At 35.7% G+C, this 27,998-nt stretch overlaps 1 protein-coding gene across 1 annotated transcript; it reads right to left on the bottom strand.

The window, feature by feature from the left end:
- Window positions 1–573: 573 nt before the first annotated feature.
- Window positions 574–26,702, bottom strand: prkchb (protein kinase C, eta, b). The gene is made up of 14 exons (XM_073852927.1): window positions 26,148–26,702; window positions 23,370–23,433; window positions 22,803–22,959; window positions 22,104–22,138; window positions 21,918–21,997; window positions 21,696–21,825; window positions 21,475–21,605; window positions 20,805–20,951; window positions 17,628–17,801; window positions 13,401–13,555; window positions 8,059–8,197; window positions 7,785–7,973; window positions 4,492–4,638; window positions 574–1,905 (listed from the first exon to the last, which is right to left on the bottom strand). Exons 1-14 carry the CDS (start codon window positions 26,487–26,489, stop codon window positions 1,759–1,761), a joined length of 2,037 nt encoding a protein of 678 aa, XP_073709028.1. The 5' UTR covers window positions 26,490–26,702; the 3' UTR covers window positions 574–1,758.
- Window positions 26,703–27,998: the final 1,296 nt, after the last annotated feature.

Here is a 27,998-nt window from a genome sequence, read left to right as displayed (position 1 = left end):
AACTTCTCAGCAGTGCTGACTCAATGAATGGTTTGAGTCATGAAAACACCTCCCAACCAGACATGGCTGGTTTTTGGCAGTTTAACCACACAAGCCTAACTGGGAAAATCACTAGAGCACCTGACTACAAGTCAAAACTTTTCACGCACCATCACTGAGAATTCAGTCTGGGGAGTATTTCATCATATCACCTGCATGAAACATGCTCCAGGAAACAATATCAAAACATTTACATTGTAAAAGAGAGAAACTTGGAAGAAGTGGTAGTGAATATAGGGCCAATTCATAAATGTTAAAATACTTTCTGTTATGTGTAAGTATAGTGTTCTTTTCTATGTGAAATTATCTCAAATTTGACAACACTGTTGACATGACAAAGCACTAAAACGATCGCAAAACTGATAAGAACAGTTTTTAAGCTTAAATAATACACTTTCTCTTAAGAGAAAGTAATGTGCTTTTATAAAATTTTGAGTCAATGTTATTGCAAGTTTTAAGAAAACAAGTAGGAAGTATTTTTTGTCTCAAATTCTGTTGAATGATCCTAAACCCGTAATAGTCCTTGAATCTGACTTGGTACCAAAATAAAGCGCTTGATAATAAATAAGTAGACCATTCTTCACTCTAAAACAAATTTGGTATTATTACTTCACTTTCACTGCTATTGTCTGGCAGAAAAAATGCCAATGTGTAAGCCAACGAGTTTCCAGTTACAACTGGTTTGGGACAAGAACGTAAAATCCCTTATTGGGTAATGTCGCTTTTCAAACAAGTGAATGCTTGAATAGAAAACAATCACGACAATCAAATTTCCAGATACGTAATTGAAGCATAAACAAATCAAAAGAAAATAAAAATGAATGGGGTCTTAATCCAGTTATATAAGCCACTTACTGAAATAGAAGTAAGATGGCAGCGTAGAACTGACCTGAAGTTAAATATTTTATGCTTATAATAGCATCTTAATCTCATTAACGTGTGTGCAGCACTAGTATGTGGTGTATTATCTATGTATAAAGGCTGTTTCAAATCTAGGGTAAGCTCGTGACAACAACAAATGAATCAAGGGTAATACATTATTCATGGGGGATTTCCACATCTACAGAGAAATGTGACAAGACCGCAGCTCTGTTTGTCCTTTGAGGTGTAAAGGATATGTTTTTTGTTTTTCTCATGAAAATTTCATGTTTCTATTGCACGCCACAGGTCTCCTGATTCATTATTCAATGAACTGGTCAGGTGATACCTGCTGTCACATGCGCTTTAGGTAAGCCAAAATTGTCTCTTATAGCCTGTTACAAAAGGATTTTCCAAGTTCATAATTTAGACTTTAGTTAGAATTACTTTACAACACATCACATAATTTAAGTCATTACACTGACCTAACAGGTGAATGTAAGTTACATACATTTGTTTCCATGCTTACTAAAAAGCTGGAATACAAAGCACTTGGAAACATCATACACTTGTAAAAATAATGTGAAATACATTTATGCAGATAAAAACATTGCAAAAAGCAGTTCATTTCAGGAAATCATTATTTTCTTCATGTCATTGCCATTACGAATAATCCTTTGGTGTGGATGGTCCTGTGTAGAACACTGTACTGCCGTATTGCCTTCTTCTTCTAATTCCAAACATGTCTATATTCTTGACAGATTTGGCAACATTTTGTCAACAGAATGTTTGCTAGAAGGAGTTAATTAGGGAAAGTAACATGTAATCTATGTGTGATAAATAAATAAACCACAGCTGATGTTAGTGCAGTCGCAGCTCTGGAGCTGTGTAGGTGAAGTCTTTAAAATCCTCCTGATGGAAAGGGAAAAGACTGTCCTCAATTGGTGTAAGACAGGGTTCCTCTTGAGTGAAGTCAGGGTCGAAATTGTTCACATCCTCAATAGAATCCTACAAAACAAAACAAACTTGTTATTTATAATCAGTATTCACACTTTTAAAAATTAATCAGCTGTTGATTCTTTCATGTCAAGTATACTGATAAATGCCACAATTTGGTGGGTCTATAAAGATCACAAGTGGTGATGTACAGTGGGGACAAAAAAATTATTTGATTCCCTGCTGTTTTGTGTTTCCCCACTGACAAAGAAATGATTGGTCTATAATTTTAATAGTAGGTTAGGTTTATTTGAACAGTGAGAGACAGAATAACATCAAAGAAATCCAGAAATAAGTAGTCGATACCCTACCAGTCAGCAAGATTTTTGGCTCCCAGGTGTCTTTTATACAGGTAACAAGTTGAGATTAGGAGAACTCTCTTAAAGGGATTGCCCCTAATCTCAGTTTGTTACCTGTATAAAAGACACCTGTCCACAGAAGGAATCAATCAATCAGATTCCAAATTCTCCACCATGGCCAAGACCAAAGAGCTGTCCAAGGATGTCAGGGACACGATTGTAGACCTACACAAGGCTGGAATGGGCTACAAGACCATCGCCAAGCAGCTTGGTGAGAAGGCGACAACAGTTCGTGCGATCATTTGCAAATGGAAGAAACAAAAAAAACACACAAAAAAAAAACAGTCAATCTCTCTCGGTCTGGGCTCCATGCAAGATCTCACCTCGTGGAGTTTCAATAATCATGAGAACAGTGAGGAATCAGCCCAGAACTACACAGGAGGATCTTGTCAATGATCTAAAGCAGCTGGGACCATAGTCACCAAGAAAACAATTGGTAACACACTATGCCATGAAGGACTAAAATCCTGAAGCGCCCACAAGGTCTCCCTGCTCAAGAAAGCACATGTCCAGGCCTGTTTGAAGTTTTCCAGTGAACATCTGAATGATTCAGAGAAGAACTGGGTGAAAGTGTTGTGGTCAGATGAGACCAAAATCAAGCTCTTTGGCATCAACTCACCTCGCCGTGTTTGGAGAAGGGGGAATGCTGCCTGTGACCTCAAGAACACCATCCCCGCCATCAAACATGATGGAAACATTATGCTTTGGGGTGTTTTTCTGCTAAGGGGACAGGACAACTACACCGCATCACATGGACGATGGACGGGGCCATGTACCTTCAAATCTTGGGTGGAAACCTCCTTCCCTCAGCTAGGGCATTCAGAATGGGTCATGGATGGGTATTCCAGCATGACAATAATTTAAAACACATAGCCAAGGCAACAAAGGAGTTGCTCAAGAAAAAGTACATTAAAGCGATGGTTCGGAGTAGATTTGACTACATTGCTATGCACTCCGAAGCCCTTCTAAATACCCCATCCGAAGTTTTGTTTACCTTAGTCGAACATTGACGGAGATAGCCAAGCTTGTCGAATGGCTTGCTACAGCCGTACATGTGATGTATCTCGTAAATTGCACCACTAAACGTGCAAGTAATCTTACCAAACTTCTACAGTAGTGTAAATAGGGTATGTACTCACAAAACGCTGCATTGGAAAATTTGTAAGTCCACCATGAGTGTATTAAAAACAACTGTTACCCGATCCCTACTAGTCTCAAAAATCTCCCTGGTTTGGGAAAAGCACGTAAAAGTCCACCTACTACGTCTGTGTGCATGTCTACTTCCTGTCAGAAAGCGATGCATCTAACGACGAATGCAATGATATTTTGTTGATAAAACAATTTCACAAAAAAAGATTATGTGAAACTAAGTTGTTAATACTTCAGGAAAAAAAAAAAAGGATATTCTAAACCAGATGATGTCGCGAGACACCGCCCACATCACAAGTTGACATGCACACGGACGTAGTAGGTGGACTTTTACGTGCTTTTCCCAAACCAGGGAAGTGACGTCGAAGTGTCGCCATTTTGGATTTTTGAGACTAGTAGGGATCCGGTACAGTTGTTTTTAATACACTCATGGTGGACTTACAAATTTTCCAATGCAGCGTTTTGTGAGTACATACCCTATTTACACTACTGTAGAAGTTTGGTAAGATTACTTGCACGTTTAGTGGTGCAATATACGAGATACATCACATATACCATGTACGGCTGTAGCAAGCCATTCGACAAGCTAAACAAAAAAGGTAAACAAAACTTCGGATGGGGTATTTAGATGGGCTTCGGAGTGCAAATCTACTCCGAACCATCGCTTTAAGGTCCTGGAGTGGCCTAGCCAGTCTTCAGACTTTAATAGAAAATCTGTGGAGGGAGCTGAAGGTTTGAGTTGCCAAACGTCAGCCTTGAAACCTTAATGACTTGGAGAAATGGGAATGGGACAAAATCCCTCCTGAGATGTGTGCAAACCTGGTGGCCAGTTACAAGAAACATCTGACATCTGTGATTGCCAAAAAGGGTTTTGCCACCAAGTACTAAGTCAAATACTTATTTCACTCTTTAAAATGCAAATCATTTTACAAATTTTTAAAATGCCTTTTTTTGGATTTTTCGTTGTTATTCTGTCTCTCACTGTTCAAATAAACATCATTAAAATTATAGACTGATCATTTCTTTGTCAGTGAGCAAATGTACAAAATCAGCAGGGGATCTAATAATTAATTCCCCACTGTAGGCTTACTATTCGAGGTGTGAAAGGCGGTGTGAGCTCTCGTCTGTTCAGCTTCTCCCAGTCCAGTCCTGTGAAAAACGTGTGTGCAGTGATGGCCTCTTCTCCTCCATCTCTATCTATGCAGCCTAACCGACATGCTGGGTCTCTGGTGAGCAACTGTGTAGAGAGCAAACAGAAATCATCATCTAGCTTAAAAAAAACAGTGCTTGAAAAGTGCACTTGTGCTGTCTTTCAAATAAATGCCACTTGGTCATAGCATTTCCAATGCAAGAACATGGCTATATTCAAACCTGAAAAGTCCAAATGCTTTTGACGGAACTTTGTCTTATACAAATCAACTTGAAGTGATATTTTGGAAAAATACAACACTTTGACAATACCGTTCAAGACTGCCCACAATATTGCACAGATCACTGACTTAAGCTCTTGGTAAGGAGACAGAGTTATTAGGGTCTTTACTCCACTAATGCGAGAAGACCTCTACTCAGTCATATGACGTTAATCCTCCTACCATGACACAGCTCTTTAACCCTCCATGGTTCACAATGGAGCTTATGTAATGAGTCACAAAGGACAGGGGACAGTCTGTGATACGGACAACTTGGGTCTTTTAAAGGATTAAAAATCAGCAATGGAGGGTCTGTGCTCTCTGCAGGATGTTAAAGCCTCATGTTTACTGGTGCTTACATAGGAACAGCTGGCCAAAAGCCTTTGAACAGCCTCTTTGCTGCATTAGCCAAGAAACATTCACTTGGAGCTCTTAAATGAAGCCAGCTTTGGTTTTTTGCTGGTGAGAAGACCAGCACAGTCATGTTTCAGCATGAAGCCTTCTGTAGTTTTGATATAAATGTTTTGGCAATGTGTGATCACAACAGAAGAGGAAGAGAGTTTAATAAGACGTCACTGCCAGGAAAGTCACAGATTTCCCAACAAAGCTGCCTGAGATGTAAGTCAACACACTGGGGTTGTGTCCTTTGTGTATAAGTAAATTAATTTGTCTAGTAAAAGTCAGACAAATGTACTTATGCAAAACAATGGATTTCATTAAAGTGTCATCTGTGAGTATATTTACATCAGAAGTTATAATCGAGCTACAAGGCTTTTTTGTGTAATTGAGCTAGTGTTCATTGCTCTGGTTTTATTTTAATTGTAGCATTCGCACATTGCCGAATGCTACAGTCCTGGTCTTTACAGTTTCACACACAGTTAATGACATGTAGTCACTAATGTAGAATATACACTACCAGATTTTTTATGTTTTTTTTTTTAAAGAAAATGACTTCTGTTCACCAAGCCTGCATTTATTGGATCCAAAGTACAGTAAAAGCAATATTGTGAAATATTTTTAAAATTACTATTGCCAAAATGCAACCTGGGCTGTTTTTTTATACTGTAAACGAGACAAATATATATCTAAAAGCATAATTACGACAAACGAGCCGTTTTTGAGATTGAGCGTGATTTCGTTTTGTGGTCAGTGGCCGGTGAATGGGAGTACTAGGGGCATAAATTTGAGCGCATCAAAATCGATATTTTTACAACACTAAGAAGGCTCGACACACCATGAAACTTTGCTCGAAGTATCGCCTGGGTCTCTACACATGAACTCGAGCATTGAGAACATTGTTTGTGTACACAGATTTTACTAAAAAGAAAGGTTTTGAACAACTCACTTTCACTGTTTGAGTTTCCGCTCGCAGCCGTCTTGCCAGTCAAGAGGTGTCGATCTCCGAATGCGAATGAATGGACTTCATAGGATGAAATATTAGGCTTATATGAGGCTCTTTTTACAACTAGAAGGTTAATATTGTTTTTCACTTGTGACAAAACAATGAATTAGCCATGCATTTATATGGAAATATGCTTTAGAAGCTATCCATCCTCGCATTCGGAGATCGACACCTCTTGACTGGCAAGACGGCCGCGAGCGGAAACCCAAACAAGTGTAAGTGAGTTGTTCAAAACCTTTCTTTTTAGTAAACTCTGTGTACACAAACAATGTTCTCAATGCTCGAGTTCATGTGTAGAGACCCAGGCAATACTTCGAGCAAAGTTTCATGGTGTGTCGAGCCGTCTTAGTGTTGTAAAAATATCGATTTTGATGCGCTCAAAGTTATGCCCCTAGCACTCCCGTTCACCGGCCATTGACCACAAAACGAAATCTCAAAAGCAGCTTGTTTGTTGTAATTATGCTTTTAGATATAAGTTTGTCTCGTTTATATTAAAAAAAACTGCCCAGGTTGCATTTTGGCAATAGTTATCCTTTAAAATAACTGATTTCTATTTGAATATATATTTTTTTGAAATGTAATTTCTTCCTGTGATCGAAGCTATTATGTGATTTTCATATTAATACTCCAGTCTTCAGTGTCACATGATCCTTAAGAAATCACTGTAATTTATCGATTTCCTGTTCAAGAAACATTAATTATCATAATTGTCAATATTTAAAACAGTTAAGCGCATTTTTTCAGGATTCTTTGGGGAATAGAATGATCCAAGATCAGCAGTTATGTGAAATAAAAAGCTTTTGTAACCAGTATAATTTTTTTGAAGCAAAGAAATTATAAAAATTAATACTTTTATTTAGCAAGGTTGCTTTAAATTGATCAAAAGTGATAATAAAGACATTTATGCTGTTACAAGAAATATATACAGTATATTTCAGATAAATGCTGTTCTTCTGACCTTTCTATTCATCAAAGAAACCTAAAACAAATCGATTCAGCTGTTTTCAACATAATAATAATAACAAATGTTTTTTTTAGCAGCAAATCAGAATGGTTTCTAGAATGATTCGAATGATTTCTGAAGGTTCATGTGACTAGAGTAATGATGCTAAAATTCAGCTTTGAAACCACAGGAACGGTTTGCATTTTAAAATATATTCAAATTGGATTTTTTATTTTAAACAGTAATAATAATTTAAAATTGTAATGTTTTGGCTGTACTTTGGATCAAATAAATGCAGACTTGTTGAGCAGAAGAGACTTCTTTAAAAAAACGCTTTTGACTGGTAGTGTATAATCAAATATGTGAAGGTTAAATACATGATTAAATATCTCTGCATTTCAACCATAGGCCAATTCCAATTGTCCAATGGCTAAAATCCAATGCTGGATGAAGCTGAGCTACAATCACATTAAGTCTGCTAGCTTAACTTCACAAAAAAAAAAAAAAAAAAAACTAATGCAATTTCGAGACTTTTTATAGAAACAAACTGTTTTAGTCTGGCTGAAAGTGCATGTAAACAACCTCTGTGTTTATTCAGTCTGATATTTCAACCTTAGATCTAGACTCACTCCTCTAAGGATGTCCTCTGCCTCGTTGCTGAGCCAGGATGAATAAATGATCTCATCTTTGAGGATGCACTCAAACAGCTCGTCCTCAGTCTCTGCTTCAAACGGCGCGTGACCAGACAGCATCTCATAAAGCAGCACACCCAGAGCCCACCAGTCCACAGACATGCCATATGGCTCCTCCAGGATGATCTAAAAGAGAAACCATCAATACAGGAATTGTACACAAACCCTCATATTAACCACCATCTTCTTTTAAATCTTCTTTGATGCTCACCTCAGGTGCAATATAATCTGGAGTCCCACAGAAGGTAGTAGTGAGTTTTCCTTCACGTATATCCTCTTTGCACATGCCAAAATCTGCCAGCTTGCAGTGGCCATCTCTGTCCAGGAGAATATTGTCCAGTTTAAGGTCCCTTTGACAGAAAAACAAAAAAGGGTGACATTATTACCTTGCTGTATTAAGTAATTTTACATTCTTACATTGATTTAAACATGTTAAAATGCATTATATGCAGCAGAGTATTCTCTTGTTGGTAGTTAAAAGCATTATTAAATCCTTTTTAATAGCCAAAATATTTTACAAAAGGACTGAACGATTTGAATCATTTTATGAATGACAGGCTTTACAACTCTAAGTCATCAATAACAAGTGGAAGAGGCTGTAGTAGCACAAAAATGTAAACAAAATATTGCATACATATCATGGTAATAACAAATGGGGTTCACAGAGTTCAAACTGCATTGACACACAATGAGTGTGTAATGCAAATGTTTGCATGCTTGACACAAGGGTGTAGAGTAATCAGCACAAGAGGCAGCGTTCAGTCTCCTGTCATCAGAGAAGAAGCAATATTGATCCCGTGGAAAAGAGAGTGACGGAGTGTAAATTGGACTAACAGCTTGTTGTGGTCAAAGGTTCCTAGGGAAATGTGGTCTAATTTCATTAGAACGCAATTAACAGAGAAGACATTGAGAGGTGACCTCTTTACCATGTTGTTAAAAGCGCGTGACTCTGCTGCATTACCTAGTAAACAACAAAGAATAGAGTGTTTAAAAGCAAACACACTCCTTCCATCACTTACTACTTCATTCAGTTAGGGTGTTATTACATCAATGTATGGGCAACTATGCAGCCTCATTCATGAAAACAAGCATTTTGTGTGAGACATTCATAAAGAATATAAAGAATATTTGCACAAATTAAGGTTTGACACTGCAGTTGAATAGGGTAAAAAAATTAACTAATAGTTATCACCTTACTTACCTAGTTAATTGATTACACTGATAATTGCAAACATTTTTTTTGTATTACAAGTTTTCTAAAATCTTAGGTTTGAATATGCAAATGCATCATTTAATAAAATATACACTAATTTGCATACATTTCTAGCACAAACATCTAAACACTGGATAAAGTCAGTTTCAAAATTCTTTTTGACATATTAGAGTCAAATGTTTTTTTACAGAGGGTATGTTGGTATCTCATTTTGTTACTCCATAATTCAGAAAAAAATGAGAACAGACAGAAAACAAAGTATTTTTTTTTACCATTTTTGGGGAATGAAATGTATAAAACGAAGCAGATTATACATAAACAAATCCCTCTGTAAATTTTGAGAAAACAGCCTTTAAAAATATGGATTGTAATTGAAATCTATTGACACAAATAGATAAAGTGCTATAAAAGAAACACTTAACAGTGTCTTTTGGGTGTTTTCTTTCCAATAGTCTAAAAAAAACACTTAATGAAAAACCAAAAAGCCCAAAATCTCAAAATGACAGATGTATGAAAAAACTATGTTTTTGCCTGCAGCGTCTCCCCTTAATTAGTAAAATAAAGGAATTCACTTTGTACAACTAAAAAAGATTTTGACATCAGCTACTATGAAGAAAATATATGGAAAAAAATACTGCTCACTACCACAGCACTGAAAAAATTAATATGTGATGCTGGACCACAAAAACAGTCATAAGGGTAAATTTTATGAAACTGAAAGTTCATTAAACTCATTAAAGTTGAATAAATATGCTTTCCATTGATGTATGGTTAGGATGTGACAATATTTGGCTGAGATACAACTATTTGAAAATCTTAAAGGTTTTTTTAAATTTTAAGGGTGCAACAAAATCTAAATATTGGGAAATTGCCTTTAAAGTTGTCCAAATGAGGTTCTAAGCAATGCATATTACTAATCAAAAATTAGGTTTTGATATATTTATTGTAGGAAACTAAATATCTTCAAAGAACATGATCTATACTTATCCTAATGATTTTTGGCATAAAAGAAAAATCGATCATTTTGACCCATCCAATGTATTGTTAGCTATTGCTACAAATATGAGCACTACTTATGACTGATTTTGCGGTTCAGGGTCACATATATACAGTATATTGGTTTAGAATCATTTAGAATCATCTGCAATCAAGTATAGCGTGCAAAACTCAAATTTTACAGTAAAGATGCTAGCAATTTACACAGATTACACCTTAAAAAAAGATTTGTATTTCAAATAAACACTGTTCCTTTTAACAGTCCATTAATCAAAGATTTCCACAAAAATATTTAACAGCACAACTATTTTCAACATTGATAGAAATATTTCCTGAGCAAACCAGCATATTAGAACGATTTCTGAAGGATCGTGTGACTGAAGACTGGAGTAATGGCTGAAAATTCAGCTTTGAATCACAGGAATTAATTACATTTTAAAATATTTGTCTTCTTGTTTCATTTCAAAAGGTTGTTCTTGTTTCATGAATCAAGTAACTGGCACAAAAGGAAGAGAGGATGAAAGATAAGAAAATAAAATCGATATCTTAACTTCCTGTACATCATGCCTAATGAACAAGAACAGAGACATGCAGAGTCTCACGCTCACAATGCCAAAGAGTTGGCGCTGGCAAAAATAACTGTGTGGCAGACTCACCGGCCTGACCTTCAGCCACAGCCAAAATCTGCAGCTGGAGAACTGGCAGAAATATTTCAGGCCCTGTAAAAATGAACAAGTCTTTCTTCTGCCCAACCATCAGTGACGTAACCACATACTTTGGTCTCTATGTAAAGCAACTCAATGCGCTTGTCTTTAAACACCAAGTATTCTGATAAAAAAATAAAACAATCCCTCACAATAATCCACAAGTAATCCATACAACTGTTTTTGGATTAATGTGATGTTTTTATCAGCTGTCTCAACTCTCATTCACTGCAAAGGATCCACTAGTGAGCAAGTGCTTTTTTAAAGGGAGAGTTCACTCTAAAATGAAAACTACACCATGATTTACTCATCATCAAAACATATAGGTTTATATGACTTTCGTCTTCCAGATGAATAAAGTTATATTAAAAAATGTCCTGTCTCTTCCAAGCTTTATAATGCCAGTGGCTGTTGAAATTTGAAGTCCAATAAAGTGCATCCATCCATCATAAAAGTACTCCACATGGCACCAGGGGGTTAATAAAGGCCTTCTGAATTAAATCAATGCATTTTTTTAAGAACAATATCTATCTTTACACTACGAACATAGGCGTAGTGTGAGCTCTGGTCGAACTCTGTCCACGACAGTTTGCGGAGGCTAGGGTTTATGAAGATTTAAATACTGATTCACTTCAGAAGGCCTTTATTAACCAACTGACCCATGTGGAGCACTTTTATGATGGATGGATGCACTTTAGTGGACTTGTATTGGACTACTGAATATTAACAGCCATTCACTGCCATTATAAAGCCTGGAAAAGCCAGGACATTTTTTAATATAACTATGATTGTATTCTTCTGGAAGAAAAAGATTCGATACCTTTAGGATGTCTTGAGGGTGAGTAAATCATTGGGTAAATTAAATTTTGGGGTTAACTATACCTTTAATACAAAATTTCTCCAAGTCTGTTTCAATAAAGGAACAAACTTGTCTACATCTTAGATGCCCTGAGGATGAGTATATTTTTAGCAAAACCATCAATCCTTCGAAATGTTTACATCATCTGAACACTAAATAAATAAGCTTAGGATAATATGTTAATGTAAATATGTTAATTTGATAATATAATGTTAGGATAGGACAATATTTGGCCGAGATACAACTATTTGAAAATGGAATCTAAAAAGTGCAAAAAAAAAAAAAAAAAGAAAATCGCCTTTAAAGTTGTCCAAATAAAGTTCTTAACAATACATATTAAGTTTTGATGTATTTACAGTAGAAAATGTATAAAATATCTTCATGGAACATGATCTTTATTTAATATCCTAATGATTTTTGGCATAAAAGAAAAATGTATAATTTTGACCTATACAATGTGTTTTTAACTATTGCTCCAAATATACCCATGCTAACTAAGCCTGGTTTTGTGGTCCAGGGTCAAAAATGTTAATTTTTGTGTGACCTATACCTTTAAGGTAAAACACAATTAAACCAAAAATAGAAAAGCTTGATTTCTGTTGCCTTTTTGGAAACCACATGTTATTTAGCAACAGTGGAACAGTTCGAGAGGTCAACAAACACTCTGCATTTGCATTTTCTCCAAGCCTCTGGGTGGAACCTGCTGAAGTGAGACTGAAACACTAAAGTCATTAACGGATTCTTTGTTTCCGTCATGCACTGTCCAATCTTTTTAAATGAACCTGGTATAGTCCAATCCTCAGATTAGAGCACAGCCAGATTATACAGCATTACAGCAGCGTCTAGTATCGAGGGTAAGTAAGGTAAAGTGGAGTGGAATAGCTTGATGACTCAGAGGTCAATGAATCGTTGTACTGCTAAAATATAAAATAGGTGTTCCTGCAAAATCTACACTAAAATGTAATGTGCATGATATTAATATATATTTGGAATAATCTCAGTGCATATAATACTGCACTTTGTCATAAACAAAGTCATGTGATTAAATCAGAGCAGTGCACAGACCCGCTCTTTCTCTCTCCCTCCCTCATGCTCTTTTTTTCCCTGAGTAAACATCTTATGTAATAATAGCTCCAATGCATGCTGGGCAGGGGTGTGACATCAGATCAGGCCCTCACTCAAAATGTCCACACAGTCCTTTCCCGTGCCTCTTTATCATTCTCCCCATTAGCTTCACTTTACAAACGTGTTATAAACACTCTAAAATAATTAGCTTTAAAGCCCAGTAAAATCAAAAGGAAAGGCGAGAGTGGTCATAAAAGGGGCCATACGATTGTAAAGATGACAGAGGGTCAGCAGAGTTCACCAACATTCCTGAAAAGGTCCCTGAGGGAAGCTCGTAAACGGAGTAATCCTCATTTGAATGGGAAAGCAGTTTGTCAGATCTGTTTATATTTGGGCTTGGCTCTATTACGGGTGATCAGAAAGCTTACTCAGGTAGGCAAAGGTCGTGTGATTACAGCCAGGAATAGCGCCATGGAAAAGAAAGACTAAGCCGGGGCGGAGACTGTCTGTAAAATCTGACTAAGTGTATCAGGACATGCGCAGACAAGGCTGAACACATACATGTCAAATCAAACAACAGAGGGCAGTGGCACTGGAGTGTGAACATCTGCGGTATCTTCAGATGAGCGTTATGAATTTCAAATACTCAAATAGCCCAAAAATAATGTGATGACCGAAAATGTAAGACTTTTTTAATGATCCACGGTATTTCTCACCTGTAAATTATGCCTTTGGAGTGAAGGAACATAAGGGCTGAAATGATCTCTGCGGCATAAAATCGTGCTCGTGGCTCATCAAAACGTCTGCACTTCTGGATATGGAACATGAGGTCACCACCATTTACAAACTCCATGACAAAGAATAACCGCTCCTGAGAAATGAATAGCACAGGTTAGCACGCACATGGAAAAACAACATGGAAAAACTTGTTATAAAACTACACTCTTAAAAATAAAGGTGCTTTAAAAGATTCTTCGCAGCGATGCCACAGAAGAAACATTTTTGGTTCCACAAAGAACCATTCAGTCAAAGGTTAATAATTTGAAGAACCTTCTTTCACCACAAAGAACTTTGTGAAACAGAAAGGTTCTTCAGATGTTAAAGGTTCTTTATGGAACCATTTAGACAAAAAAGGTTCTTCTATGGTATCGTGAAGCACCTTCATTTTTAAAAGTGTACTTTAAAAAAGTCAAATATGAGGGAACGTATTGTTTTACTTCTTCCAGCATTATTAAACTAGTAACCACTACAGAATATGAACAATTAATGTACAAATGTATACAAATTTCTATCATTTTTATTTTATTTTATTGGTAACACTTTACAGTAAGGTTAATTAGTTAGTATTATTTAGTTAACATGAACTAAGAATGAAAAATATGTCTACAGCATTTATTAATCTAAGATCATGTTAATTTAAGCCTTTACTAATGTTTTATTAATATCACAAGTTGTGTTTAATAACATTAGTCAATGCACTGTGAACGAACATGAACTAACAATGAACAACTGTATTGTATCTAAAATTAACAAAGATGAATAAGTAGTGTAATAAATGTATTGCTAATTATATGTTCATGTTTGGTAGTACATTACCTAATGTTAAATTACTAAGTTACACCTTACTGTAAGGTGTTACCTTTTTGTTTTGTTTTTCTACACATGCATCTATTCAAATTATATTATATTTTTATTTAAAATACACTGCTTTTAAAGTTGTAGTGTCTGTGCGATTTTATGTTTTTGAAAGTATTTTGTCTTTGTTTGCTCACTAAGGCTAAATTTGTTTGATACAGCAAAAAATACAGTAATAACTGTAATATTGTAAAATATTATTACAGTTTGACAATTGTAATATATTTAAAGATGTAGTTTACTAAATTAAGATATAGATAACTAAATTTTCAGCAGGCATTTTTACAGTCTCAAATTATCCTTTAAAAGGCATTCAAATATGCTGATTTGGTTCTTTTATTAGCAATTTTATTTTGAATTTTGAATTATTTTTAATAGAAAATCAAAATATCTACATTTGAAATATTTTTAGGTAAAACTTTACAATAAGGTTTTATTAGTTAACATTAGTTAACTACTTTAGTTAACACTTAGTTAATGATCATTTTAACATTTAATTATGCATTTTTAAAAGTTAATGCACTGTGAAGTGTGAACTAACATGAACTAACAATAAACAACTGTATATTTATTAACTAACGTTAACAAAAAGATATAAATAATGTAATAAATGTATTGTTCATTGTTTGTTCAAGTTAGATACATTAACTAATGTTAGCAAATGACACCTTATTGTAAAGTGTCACCAATTTAATATATCTTTGCTTAACAAAGGCATTGATTTCTGTGTGTTTACAGGTTTATATGGTTTATGAGGACATAAATGTGTATAATGGCATAGCTATTACAATGTTTATGAGGACACTTCCTGTGTCCTTGTAAACCTAATGTCTTAAAAACATACTAAACATTTTTTTCTTTATTTTAAATATGCACAATGTTTTGTGTGAGGTGTAGGTTTAGTGGTAGGGTTGTGGTAAGAGGATAGACAATACAGTTTGTACAGTATAACAACTATTACATTTACAAATTGTCTCGTAACCACAAACAAACATGTATGAGAGAGAGAATGAGAGAGAGAGAGAGACACACACACACACACACACACACACACACACACACACAGAGAGAGAGAGAGAGAGAGAGAGAGAGAGAGAGAGAGAGACAAATATGTAGTGTTGTAGTGTTTGAGGTCAGGAGATGTGTAAGTCAACAGAAATCTTGCGTCACTTCCCTTAAGCTATCCTCTCATACTTTCACTGTGGCTCTGGTATGCAGACGATACTTCTCCTCACTGAGCAGGAAGTGAATATCAATCCGCACAAAAGGCTCCATCTACTGTTTACATTTGGTACTACAATAGTCATCATTCATTTAGATTGTTTGGTAGCACTTTACAATAAGGTTAATTAGATAACATTAGTTAAGTACATTAGTTAACATGAACTAAGAATGAACATAGCTTCTACAGCATTTATTAATCTTAGTTAATGTCAGCATTTACTAATGCATTATTAAAATCACAAGTTGTGTTTGTTAACATTTGTTAATGCACTGAATTAACATGAACAAACAATGAATGGCTGTATTTTTATTAACTAACATGAACAAAGATAATCAATGTATAGTTCATTGTTCGTTCATGTTAGTTAATACATTAACACATGTTAACAAATGACACCTTATTGTAAAGTGTTATCGATTCTTTTTTAAAATGTGATTCTAGGTCCCTATTATTTTAAATTATGCTTTCAAAAAGACCAGTAATCTTATTAAAACATACTACAGTGTATATTAGTGAATAAGTAGCTTTTGATATCAGTAATTCTCACTTAAAGGGGTCATCGGATGCCCATTTTCCACAAGTTCATATGATTCTTTAGGGTCTTAATGAAAAGTCTCTAATATGCTTTGGTTAAAAATGATCAATAGTAGTGTAAAAAACACCCTTTTACCTTGTCAAAATCAGCTCTGCAAAATATCAGCTCATTTTATCGCATGGGCCCTTTAAATGCAAATGAGCTCTGCTCGCCCCGCCCCTCTCTGCTGAGGGATTACAAGCCTTAATGTTTACTTTAGCTGCATTTAGCCACGTTTATCGGCGTAACTTGCCAACAAACACATTATTAAAGAAGGCCATTTGCAAAGATGCATAAAAAACCCTTATTCTCACTTCTACTGTGAGTGAAGCTGCATCACGAATGATTCACACGAACATAGACGCATATGTAGATCGGTGTCAACGCTTTCCTTTTAAAAATGAAAGTAACGTTGTCCTCGGCTCAGATGTCGCGAGTAAATGACTACTGCTATGTTCATTATTACATCCAACAACAGAACACCTCAATCGCTCAATTAGAGTCTTCCTCTGCACCTGAGTCGACACAATGGCGATTGGAGTCAGACTGTTTCAGCTCGCTGAGGGCGGGTCTAAGGTAAGGCGCTCATGTCAATCAACTGTGTTTCGTCACAGCGACAAGAAGCTGAGAATGACCTGATTTTAAAAAGGGAATATTACTTTTATTATTATTTTTTTTTAAATCATTGTAGGGTGGTTTTGTACACAAACTACCAAAACACATTAATGTTCAAACAACATGTAAAAGTGAGTTTTGCATCAGATGACCCCTTTAAAGTTTTTGTAACTGCACCTACTTCTATTAAGCTTTTCCCCAGGTAACATTCTTATGAAAAAATACAATCTGTTTCAAAACACTGAAGGTGAAATCCCAGGCATTTTAGGAATTTAAACACATTTTTGTTGATATGATGTTCAGGGGTTTTGTCAAGCATCATTGTGTTTCCTGGTTGAGTGAGGGACATGAGGTGTCTACATTCAACAAAACCTTTTTCCCGGTTTGTCAGTCAATATAGAAATCAGGGTAAAAGAAATCAGTCTCTACTGCTACGCCTAGCGTGATTTCTTCTGAGCTCACATTACAGATTATCTACACGATAACACTGCATTGAGTTCACCCCTGACCGGATTACTATGATCAGCATTTGCACTGGCTTTTTCCGCTGAAGGCTGTTTGAGACACATTTCTAGATTCTTCTATTGTCAGAGAATGTGCCTTCTAAGAATGAATTCATATAATGAAGAAGCCCTATATATCTGTAGTAATTTTCTGCAAGGACATGCAGTTAAGTTACATTTAAATCTGAAACACAAAATATGGGTAAAACCTCTGTAAAAATCTGAAAGTTTCTACATATTAACAGACTTTTCTTCGGGTTCACTATTAAAACAAGGTGTAAATAATCTAACTAATCTGCTAATCTGTTAAAATATGTTTATTGTAATTATTTGCCTTTATACATCATATGAAATGCTATTTAGCACCTTGAAAATATTTGTGAACTCTTACCGCAGTCTGAAAGCAGTAGTAGAGCTGTGTAAGAAATGGATGCTGGTGGGCCAGGGTCAGCACTCTCTTCTCAATCATGGTTGCGTCCACATCATCTTCTTGCAGTATGACATCCTTCTTCAGCATTTTTACAGCAAACACCCTGTGGTCACTTTTTAGGCGAGCCAACATCACCTATAAACATACATACACATACAATTATAGACTTCTGCGGTTTGATGCTGCTTTTAAAAATACAGGCTTTAAAAGGGGCTTTGCAGCGGTGCCACAGAAATATATATTTTTTCTTAGTCTGGCAAACATTTTAAAAATCTGACAAAACTTTTTCACTATAAAGAACCTATTGGGTGAAGTTCTTCATGGAACCATAAATGCCAATAAAGAACATTTATTTTTAAGAGTGTACAGATGAACTGCTATTGATATTTTTAAGACATGATTCGATAAGAATCAAATGCAGTAAATGTAATGAGGTATAGCCACATAAGTGATACCAGTATGCAGGGCTGCCAACTTTTAAGTTCACCTTTGGGTGAGAATGCAGGGCAGGATGTGGGTTTTGGTTAGGTTGTTTTGTTAAAAGGATCATGAACTGAGAAATCAAAATTCCCTTGATCTTTTGACATACGGTGAGGGAAAAAATTATTTGACCCCCTGCTGATTTTGTGCGTTTGCCCACTGACTGAAATTATCAGTCTATAATTTTAATGGTAGGTATATTTGAACAGTGAGAGACAGAATAACCAGAAAAAAATCCAGAAAAATGCATTTAAAAAAAGTTATAAATTGATTTGCATTTTAATGAGTGAAATAAGTATTTGATCAGCAAGATTTCTGGCTCCCTTTAAGAGAGTGCTCCTAATCTCAGCTCATTACCTGTATAAAAGACACCTGTCCAGAGAAACAATCAATCAATGAATCAGATCCCAAACTCTCCACCATGGACAAGACCAAAGAGCTGTCCAAGGATGTCAGGGACACGATTGTAGACCTACACAAGGCTGGAATAAGCTACAAGACCATGGCCAAGCAGCTTGGTGAGAAGGTGACAACAGTTGGTGGAAGAAACACAAAATAACTGTCAATCTTCCTTGGTCTGGGGCTCCATGCAAGATCTCACCTCGTGGAGTTTCAATGATCATGAGAACAGTGAGGAATCAGCCCAGAACTACACAGGCAAAAGCAGCTGGGACCATAGTCACCAAGAAAACAATTGGTAACACACTACGCCGTGAAGGACTGAAATCCTTTAAGAAAGCACACATACAGGCCCGTCTGAAGTTTGCCAATGAACATCTGAATGATTCAGAGGAGAACTGGGTGAAAGTGGTGTGGTCAGATGAGACCAAAATTGAGATCTTTGGCATCAACTTAACTCGCCGTGTTTGGAGGAGGAGTAATGCTGCCTATGACCCCAAGAACTCCATCTCCATCGTCAAACATGGAGGTGGAAAGATTATGCTTTGGGGGTGTTTTTCTGATAAGGGAACAGGACAACTGCACCGTATCAAAGAGTATCAAAGGGACAATGGACATATACCATCAAATCTTGGGTGAGAAAAAGCGTTGAAAATGGGTCATGAATGTCTATTTCCACATTAAGGTCCTGTAGTGGCCTAGCCAGTCTCCAGACCTTAATCCCATAGAAAATCTGTGGAGGGAGCTGAAGGTTCGAGTTGCCAAACGTCAGCCTTGAAACCTTAATGACTTTAAGAGGATCTGCAAAGAGGAGTGGGATAAAATCCTTTCTGAGATGTGTGCAAACCTGGTGGCCAACTACAAGAAACGTCTGACCTCTGTGATTGCCAACAAGGGTTTTGCCACCAAGTACTAAGTCATTTTTTGCAAAGGGGTCAAATATATATTTCACTCATTAAAATGCAAATCAATCAGAAGATTCGTAAGCAAGCTCTTAAGAGTTTTGAGTGGAGAGTGAATTCTAATAAACTTGAATGCAATGGCCAATTAGAGGTGTTAAAAAATCTACAGATACATCTGTGACTGGCTACACTGCTCAACACTACAAAAACACGTTATAAATAGTAGGGCTGTCCTCGACTAAAGTTTTTTCAGTTTGACTAGTAGTCGTTCATTTTATGCATTAGTCGACTATTAGTCATATGTTTATTGGTAAACCATAAATCATAAAATGGGCCTTTAATTGCCAACATAGCTTAATAAGCACACACGTGCACAAAAAAAGCACAGCGCACCAGCAAATATAGCAATTATGAATGTGTCAGGGAAAAACAGCAAGGAGACTGCATTAACGTTTTAATTATTTTTTGATAAACTAGTGCTTTCTTTGTTTTCAGCTTAAGAGATGAAGTCGACGACACTGACTTGTCATCTACGCCTGTATGCATGTTTCATATGCATTGCATAATCCAAGAATATTTGTATTCTATTTAAATTGGTTCATTTTAAAGTAGACATTTCACTCACTATAGATACATTTTTCATGTCTGTAAGGCAAGTATACACTGAGTTTCGAAGTTTCATGCTCAAGTTTACAGAGACCAAGATGGCAGAAAGCGCATTCTTTTTGCTTTAATTATTTTACAAAAGTGCAACATTTCGTTGTTATTCTGAGTGCACACAAATAAACGTAAAGTGTTTACAATTTAACTTTTTTTTTTTTAAACTTTTATCTGTATGACCAAAAATGACAAAGTATTTTAAGAGCAAGTGACCGCACCGTCGCCTCCATCTGTCATGCAGTAAGTGCGCTACTATTCAGCTTCCACACTTTAATAGTGCTTAAAAATTTCTAGGTTAAAATTAGATTGAGCAGCCATGTAAAGTTGTTACTACTTATATCTTTCAAATGAAAAGCCATATTTGAGGTCAATGGTTAATAGGTTAGCACTATAGCACTTTTTAGGTACCACAAAGGCCACCTGTTAACGGACTGCGTGACTTCGCCACTTCCTGTGGATTTTTTTTTCTGGGACTAAGCGACTAATAAAATTTTGGTTGACCAAGCCTCTTCTCGATGACTAACGGTTAGTTGGCTATTAGAGGGCAGCCCTAGTAAATATAAACTTTTGATGCTGTCTAAAACGCAAGCACAAAAACGCACTTGAGATGTTTGCAAATCTGTATCGCTAAAATCCTATTAACACAGTTATAACCAAATTGCTTTTGCTTTTTGACAGCCCTGCCAGTATGTCTCACCTTGCCAAAGCTGCCTTTTCCCAACACCTGTAAGAAACTGAAGTCTTCCAGGCCAACTTTAACAGTCTCTTCCTCTGGCTCCTCCGATGCTGGATGTATGCTTTTAGTGGAGTTCTGACTGTTCGTTTCTGTCCTGTGCAAAGTACTCTGGAAAGAATACAGATATTTAATTTAATGTGCATTTAACATATATTTGACCCTGGACCACAAACACAGACATATAGGTAAATTTTTATTAAACTGACAGTTATACATCACCTAAAAGCAGAATAGATATGTCTTTCATTGATGTATGGTTTGTTAGGATAGGAGAATATTTTGCTGAGATACAACAATTTGAAAATCTGAAATCTGCAAAAAAATCTAAATATTGAGAAAATTGCTTTTAAAGTTGTCCAAATGAAGTTCTTAGCAATGCATATTACTAATCAAAAATTAAGTTTTTATATATTTATGGTAGGAAAAGTACAAAATGTCTTTATGGAACAGGATCTTTATTTAATATCATAATGATTTTTGACATAAAAGAAAAAATGATCATTTTGACCCATGCAATGTATTTTTGGCTATTGCTACAAATATATCTGTACTACTTATGACTGGTTTTGTGGTCCATGGTCACATATTCTCTGAAAAAGGAGACATTTTGAGACAGTTCTCATGACATTACCTTAGACTTTCGTTTGGAAAGCGTGTTGAGCAGTCCAATCTCTGACAATTTGCTGGCCAGTTCAGCACTGTTCACCCCGCAGTTAAGTGCAACGTTCTGTTCACAGCGTTTGTGGATGTTCATCTTGCAACCTGAATAAATCCACACCACAGAGCTGACAACAATGATCTCGTCTCTAATGTATTACAATGATTTAACAAATCAAATAAATATGTGCTTACTCTTGCATTGGAGACCCTGCTTTATCAAGCCGTAAAGTAAAGATCCACAGTGGTTACAATATGTGGGAACTTTGTAGTTGTGCTCTCTAAACTGGTGGGGTAGGTTGATGCTAAAACCTTCCCTTTGGCCCTGTACACAAAAAACAGTATGTTCAGGTATGTGGAAAATTAATTCACAAGACACAACTTCGTCATCACGTATGCATTTACACACACTCTTACCTCTTTTGAATCTTTCTTCATACGTGTACACTCACTGACCACCAAATCATGACACCTCTTATGAACCACACATGCACACACTAGAATAATGAGGCATGAAAGTGAATATTATTATTTGTTGTACATGCACTCTGTTAAAACATATGAGGAAATTATTCTTACACTAATATTAGTTAACTTACTCACCTTGACACTGATAGCCTTGCTTTCCAAAAACACCCCTGGGGAATGATTATATACGTTTAACCACTTGACATATATATAAAAAAATATGATTTGTTGATTGTTTTATCTGCATTAAGGTGTGTTTTCTATGGAAGCCCGTTTCTGCCACTTAATATAAAATAAAAAAAAGGTTATCACGACTTGTTTTCTCACAATTCTGCCTTTTTTTCAGAATTGCGTGATGCATACTCACAATTCAGATTTTTTCTCTTAGAATTGTGAGATATAAACTCGTAATTCTGAGAAATAAAGTCAGAGTTGCAAGACATCTCCTAATTATGAGAAATAAAGACGCAATTGCGATACAAATGCGCAATTCTGAGAAATGAAGTCGCATTCGCGTGATATAAACTCTCAATAGCGAGTTATAAAGTCAGAATTGTGAGATATAAACTATAAATATGCGAGTTTATATTGCAAGAAAAAATCTAGAAAAAAGGTACAAACTCTCAGTTGCTAGAAAAAAAGTGTTGTGAGTTTATATCCCGCAATTCTGACTTTATGTCTAGCAATTCTGACTTTATAACTCACAATTGTGCGTTTATATCTTACAGTTCTGAGAAAAAAGTCAGAATTGTGAGATAAAAAGTCGCAATTACCTTTTTTATTTTTTATTCAGTGGCGAAAACGGGCTCCCATAGTTTTCTATGCAAGTCTCACCAAATGAAGTTTTTGCAATGGCAGCAAAAAGTAGGCTGGGGAAGGAAGGTTGCCATAAACTTATGCCCGTAGACTTGGTGGACCTTTCTTTTCTTCAGAGCTTTCTGCCTTTTTCTTGTAAACTTTTTATGGTGTCTCAGTCCATTCACAGCTTCATCTGAAATTGATGGCAACACTCAGTAAGCACAATTAAATTGCTGACAAAATTAGGCATAAAGTTAAAACAAAGTATTGTGGGTAAGTACTAGTTTAACTGTTAAAACCCTTATAAAATTTTGATAGAATAAAACATGAAAGAGAACTTGTATATTATGTTAAAAGACAAAAATACAACAAAATCTTTGTTAAGACCAAAAATCATAAACAACACATTTCTATCATCAGTGTCTAAAAAATGGCATAGGTTCATTTATAGCTTAACTGTCTAACTAATTATTAGTCTTAGATTAACACAAAATTGCATAATCAGCATATTAAATAACTACAATTGCACATACCGTACTTGATTTTTATATAATAATAAACATTTTTTTTATTCAAAATATCTAGTTATCAAACACAGCTAACCATCTGTAAAGGAGCCGGTGAGAGTGATGGAGATATAAACACTTCCCTCTGGTTCCAGATTCACCTGGAAGAGGAGATACTCAGTGAGATGAGACACTCAAAATATGACAATATGATAAAATATCACTTTTAACAAAAGCTTCCTAACATTTGTCTCCTGGAGGGTTTGCACTTACGTCACGGTTTGGTCAGTTACCCAGATGCATGGCTATATTGGCGATACTCGAATGTAAACAACAGTAGGTTAATGTACTACTGAATACATTGTTCTGCTAATTTATGCTGTCTAAACCACAGAAAAAAAAGCAATCTGCTAAATCATATAGGGAAGGACTTAGTAAGCAGGAAAGGGCGCAGTATTCATTAAGATATTATCCTAATATAGCCTAAGAGCAAACATGAATGTTTTTAAGATTCTTGCCCTGGGAATCCTGGTTCAGTTTGGCCAACCATAAACGCCTTTTGTTTCTCTGTTTCTACTATCTTTCTGGGCCTTGAACATGCCTGTTGCATTGGTTGCGAAGGTCTTGCCTTAGGAACAACATGAGGGAGAGTGATTAATGACAGAATTTTCATTTTTCAGCTAACCCTTTAAAGATGACACATTAAGGTAAATGGAAATGTTTTTAGAGTTAAGGATGTGGCTACCACTTAGCATAAAAAATGCTGTGAGCTCTTTTTACTATGAGTGAAAGATCGTTTGATTTATTGTGTAACAACATCATATTTAAACCAAACCGCAGCATATTATCAGAGTCGCATCTCTAGCTAATCACACTAACCCTTTTTCACAGTCTTAGTCATTCTATCTTGCCATCTAAGTCGTTCTCGCACTTATTATCATTTAGCTAGCCCTGCCATGTGGGAGGAATTCCTGTAACACGAGGCAAGACGAGGAAAGCAGGACGAGCTGGTTTAGGGAGTCAAGTCCACAGCACAAACCACCAAACACAACAAGCGCTGAAGGCATTGGAAGGTTTAACCATTGACCCAACCACTTCAATCGTATTTAAAAAGCATACCATTTAAAGAGACCAACCAAGCATCTGATAGGACACATATTGTTTTTATATAAAACAAACAATAAGTAGGTTGCCAGTAAATTGCAAATGCAAGATGCAAATATTATTAGTACTTCCTTAAACTCTCAGCTGTGAAGCTGAAGCAGAGCTTTATCCCAGGTATGTTTGGGAAATCACAAAAAAAAATTGTTGCAAGTACATGTGGAGAACTTGTTAAACAAAAGCTATAAGGGGCAAAAAGAGGAATCCAGCCAGTTTGGTTGAGCAGCATGTTTGCACTGGTGGTATGTGAGTTTGAAAGCACGTCCCCCACGAACACAGTGAGAGAACCACATTTGCAAAATAACCTATAATGACATGATTGTTAGGAATCATCTAAAACACTAACAGCATCCAAATGAGGCCTGGAACTAAAAAAAAAACAAAACACTAAAAACACTGCTATCATGTTCAGTGTCAAATTCCTGTAACCTTGAAAAAGTTTATTGTGTAATTTTTAATCATGTTTTAGCATGAGAATAACACCCTCACCATCAGATTATAGCACTTAAAATTTTCACAAGGGCTCACTTGACCAGATTTTAGCACTTAAACTTAAAAAAAAATAGATCACAAGTATATCAAACCACACATCTCCGGTTACTCTGTAGATGTGAGAGAATGTAACGCTCTGAGAGTTTCCGTGATGCATAGTGGGGTGCAAAGTGTGGTTTTGAGCACAACCTAGTTTGCACAAATGAAAGCAACAGGACCCTTTTACAGGAACACTGACAGATCTGTAGTCAGAAAAGACTAAAAATGCAAAGAAAAGAGGCCAATGGTTTTCACATCTCACTTACTTTGCATCCTGCGTTTTGTCTGTAAATGTATGGCAAATATTTCTATCAAAATTTAAGGAGGCATAATTGGGGGTGGTGTAGGCCGATTTTTCTTCTTTTTATTATTTATTTTATTTTTTAATTTTAATAAATTTTTAAACATAAGTAACAAAACGTCAAAAAATGGGTCCCACTTTACATTAGGTGGCCTTAACTACTATGTGCTTACATTTGAATTAATCATTTGGTACAGTGTAGTTATTGTGTACATAAACGTTTTTACTTTGTACTTATCTTAAGTTAAAAACCTATATGTAATTACATTTGTAATTAATTTCTGTAATATCCACTGTTGACCCATCCCTTACACCCTAACTCACCCCTAAACCTACCCAAACCACCAAACCTGTCCCTAACCTTATTTTTGATGTAAGTATAGTTAAGGCAACCTAATATAAAGTGTGAGCAAAAAGTGTGGTCATTATTGTAAAACTGCCTAAACAACCACTATAGTTCTCCGAAAAATGAACATTCTATTTACTCAACTTCAAGTTGTTCCAAAGATGTATGAGTTTCTTTCTGCTGTTGAACACAATATATGATCAGTGGAAGAATGCTGGTAATCACACAGTTGATGGTAGCCGTTGACTGCCATTGCATTTTTTCCATATTATGGAAGTCAATGGCTACCGTCAACTGTTCAGGAGAATTTTCATTTATGGTTGAACTATATCTTTAAGACTGTCTCTTACTAACTAGTTCGACCAACTAGCAGTTGACTAATCTACATTTTTTTATCTGTTATGACCAAACAAGTTATGACCAGTCATGAAGAGAAAACCCCCCCAGGTGACTAACATTTTACTAGTCCAAACTGTTAATGCAACCGGTCCTGCGTGTAGTAAGACATAACTCTGTTGTACACAGTAGAAACTCACCCATCCTTCAAACGTTTGTCTTGTGTTTGACGACGTTATCAATTCATCAAACTGGATTGTATAATTGGCCACAAAATCGTCGTATCCTATAGGAGTGCTGTGGAAAACAGCCAGTTCCAGCTCTTTGCCGTTTGTGATGTATGGGCACAATTCGTGATCGAAGGTCGGTTTGTTGGTCTTCGTTTTTGTGTCGGTCTGTCCAACTTTCAGATTATCAACTTTAACAACGATATAAGGATCCAGGACGAATTTCTTATTAAAAGTGTGACGAGTTGAAAAAGTTGTTGGCTTTAAATCCACCGCCTCGCCGATTCGCAGCCTCAGGTATCCGTTGAATTTCATATTGTAGCTCCGGTATTTAATATTCGATGCAATAACCCGAGTATGCAACAAATCAAAACAAAACAGTCATAGAGACTAGTAAAAGTTTTTTTCTGCTAACACGAACTCATAATAAAGAACAAAACAATGTGTTCAAACAGACGTAGAAATATAAAACAAGCCTTTGCGTAACATAGTTTAGTCTAAAAACCAAACCAAACCACAGAGTGCTGAGCTATAGTCCTCTGCAGGAAATCGTATTCTCTCTCTCTCTCTCTCTCTCTCTCTCTCTCTCTCTCTCTCTCTCTCTCTCTGTTGATCTGTGAGTGAAGCACAGCCTCAAGCTTTCATGAGTACATGCCTCATTCCGTGTTTGTGCCGTCATCTAGTATAGAAACTATGCAGACAATGCGAGCATAACAAAGACAAAGCCCATGATGAGACACACCTGAGTTTGTAGCGTTTCTTCCCTTACCACCAATAGAAGACACGGGAATCCATTCATTTAGAATTAATCACTATCAGGGCTAGACTGCAGCAGGTTTTTCTGTTTTTTACTGTACCCAACTAGTCTGAAGGCTGTCAATCATACTATAAGGCTTCGTGACATGGACTTTCTCTACGTAACAGGTGCGGTACTATGCGTTTCGGATATCAGCCACAATCAACTTTCCAAAGAAACATAGCAGAAAATCTTGATGTAGACTATGATGTCCGCTTGAACTGGGTGAAAGTGAAAGTGAAAGAGAGAAAACAGACGATAAAAAATACTAAAACTGACCACCTGCTTTGCCACCAGCCTAGCTACTGAAGCAAATATATATGAAGTATAATAACTATGTCATAAATTATTATTGTGTATATACAATATAAATAAATTAACTAATATATTAGAGTAAAGCGAAATTTACAAAAGTGATTTTATGCCCATAGAAAGCACATTAAATGTAAGTAAAGTCTACTTTTAAGGTTTCAAATAAGTTTTTGGAGAAAAAAATGTTAAAATTTGGCTGAAATAATGTTACATTATTTAAGTGTAACACAGTATTTATATACAAATACAAACAACATGTTTATTCTGACTTGTACATATGAAAATATATACAGGAATAAGGGGGCATATTAATTTTTATTATAATTTTTTTTAAATGAGTAAAATTTCTTACTGACAAATGGGCAAAATTAAAAAAAATGCTGAATTACAACTAATTAGTATTTGGGGTGAAAGTAATTAATCTTTTAACATGTAATGCATATTAATATGTGAATTTGTTTTAAATATGTTACACTGTTACACTGAATGACATTTTAGTTTTGTAAATTAGGAAAAATTTATGATTTTTTATTAGAAAAACAAAAATGTAATGAAATTAAACAGAAAAACAAAAAAACAAAAAAAAAAACAGAAAAACAAATGGGCAAAATTTTAAAAATGCAGAATTACAACTAATTAGTATTTGGGGTGAATATAATTCATCTTTTAATAAGTAATGCATACTAATATGTGAATCTGTTGTAAATATGTTACAC

This window comes from Garra rufa, chromosome 13, assembly GCF_049309525.1.
Source record: "Garra rufa chromosome 13, GarRuf1.0, whole genome shotgun sequence".
NCBI lineage: Eukaryota > Metazoa > Chordata > Actinopteri > Cypriniformes > Cyprinidae > Garra > Garra rufa.
This window is presented reverse-complemented; position numbering and strand designations above follow the sequence as displayed.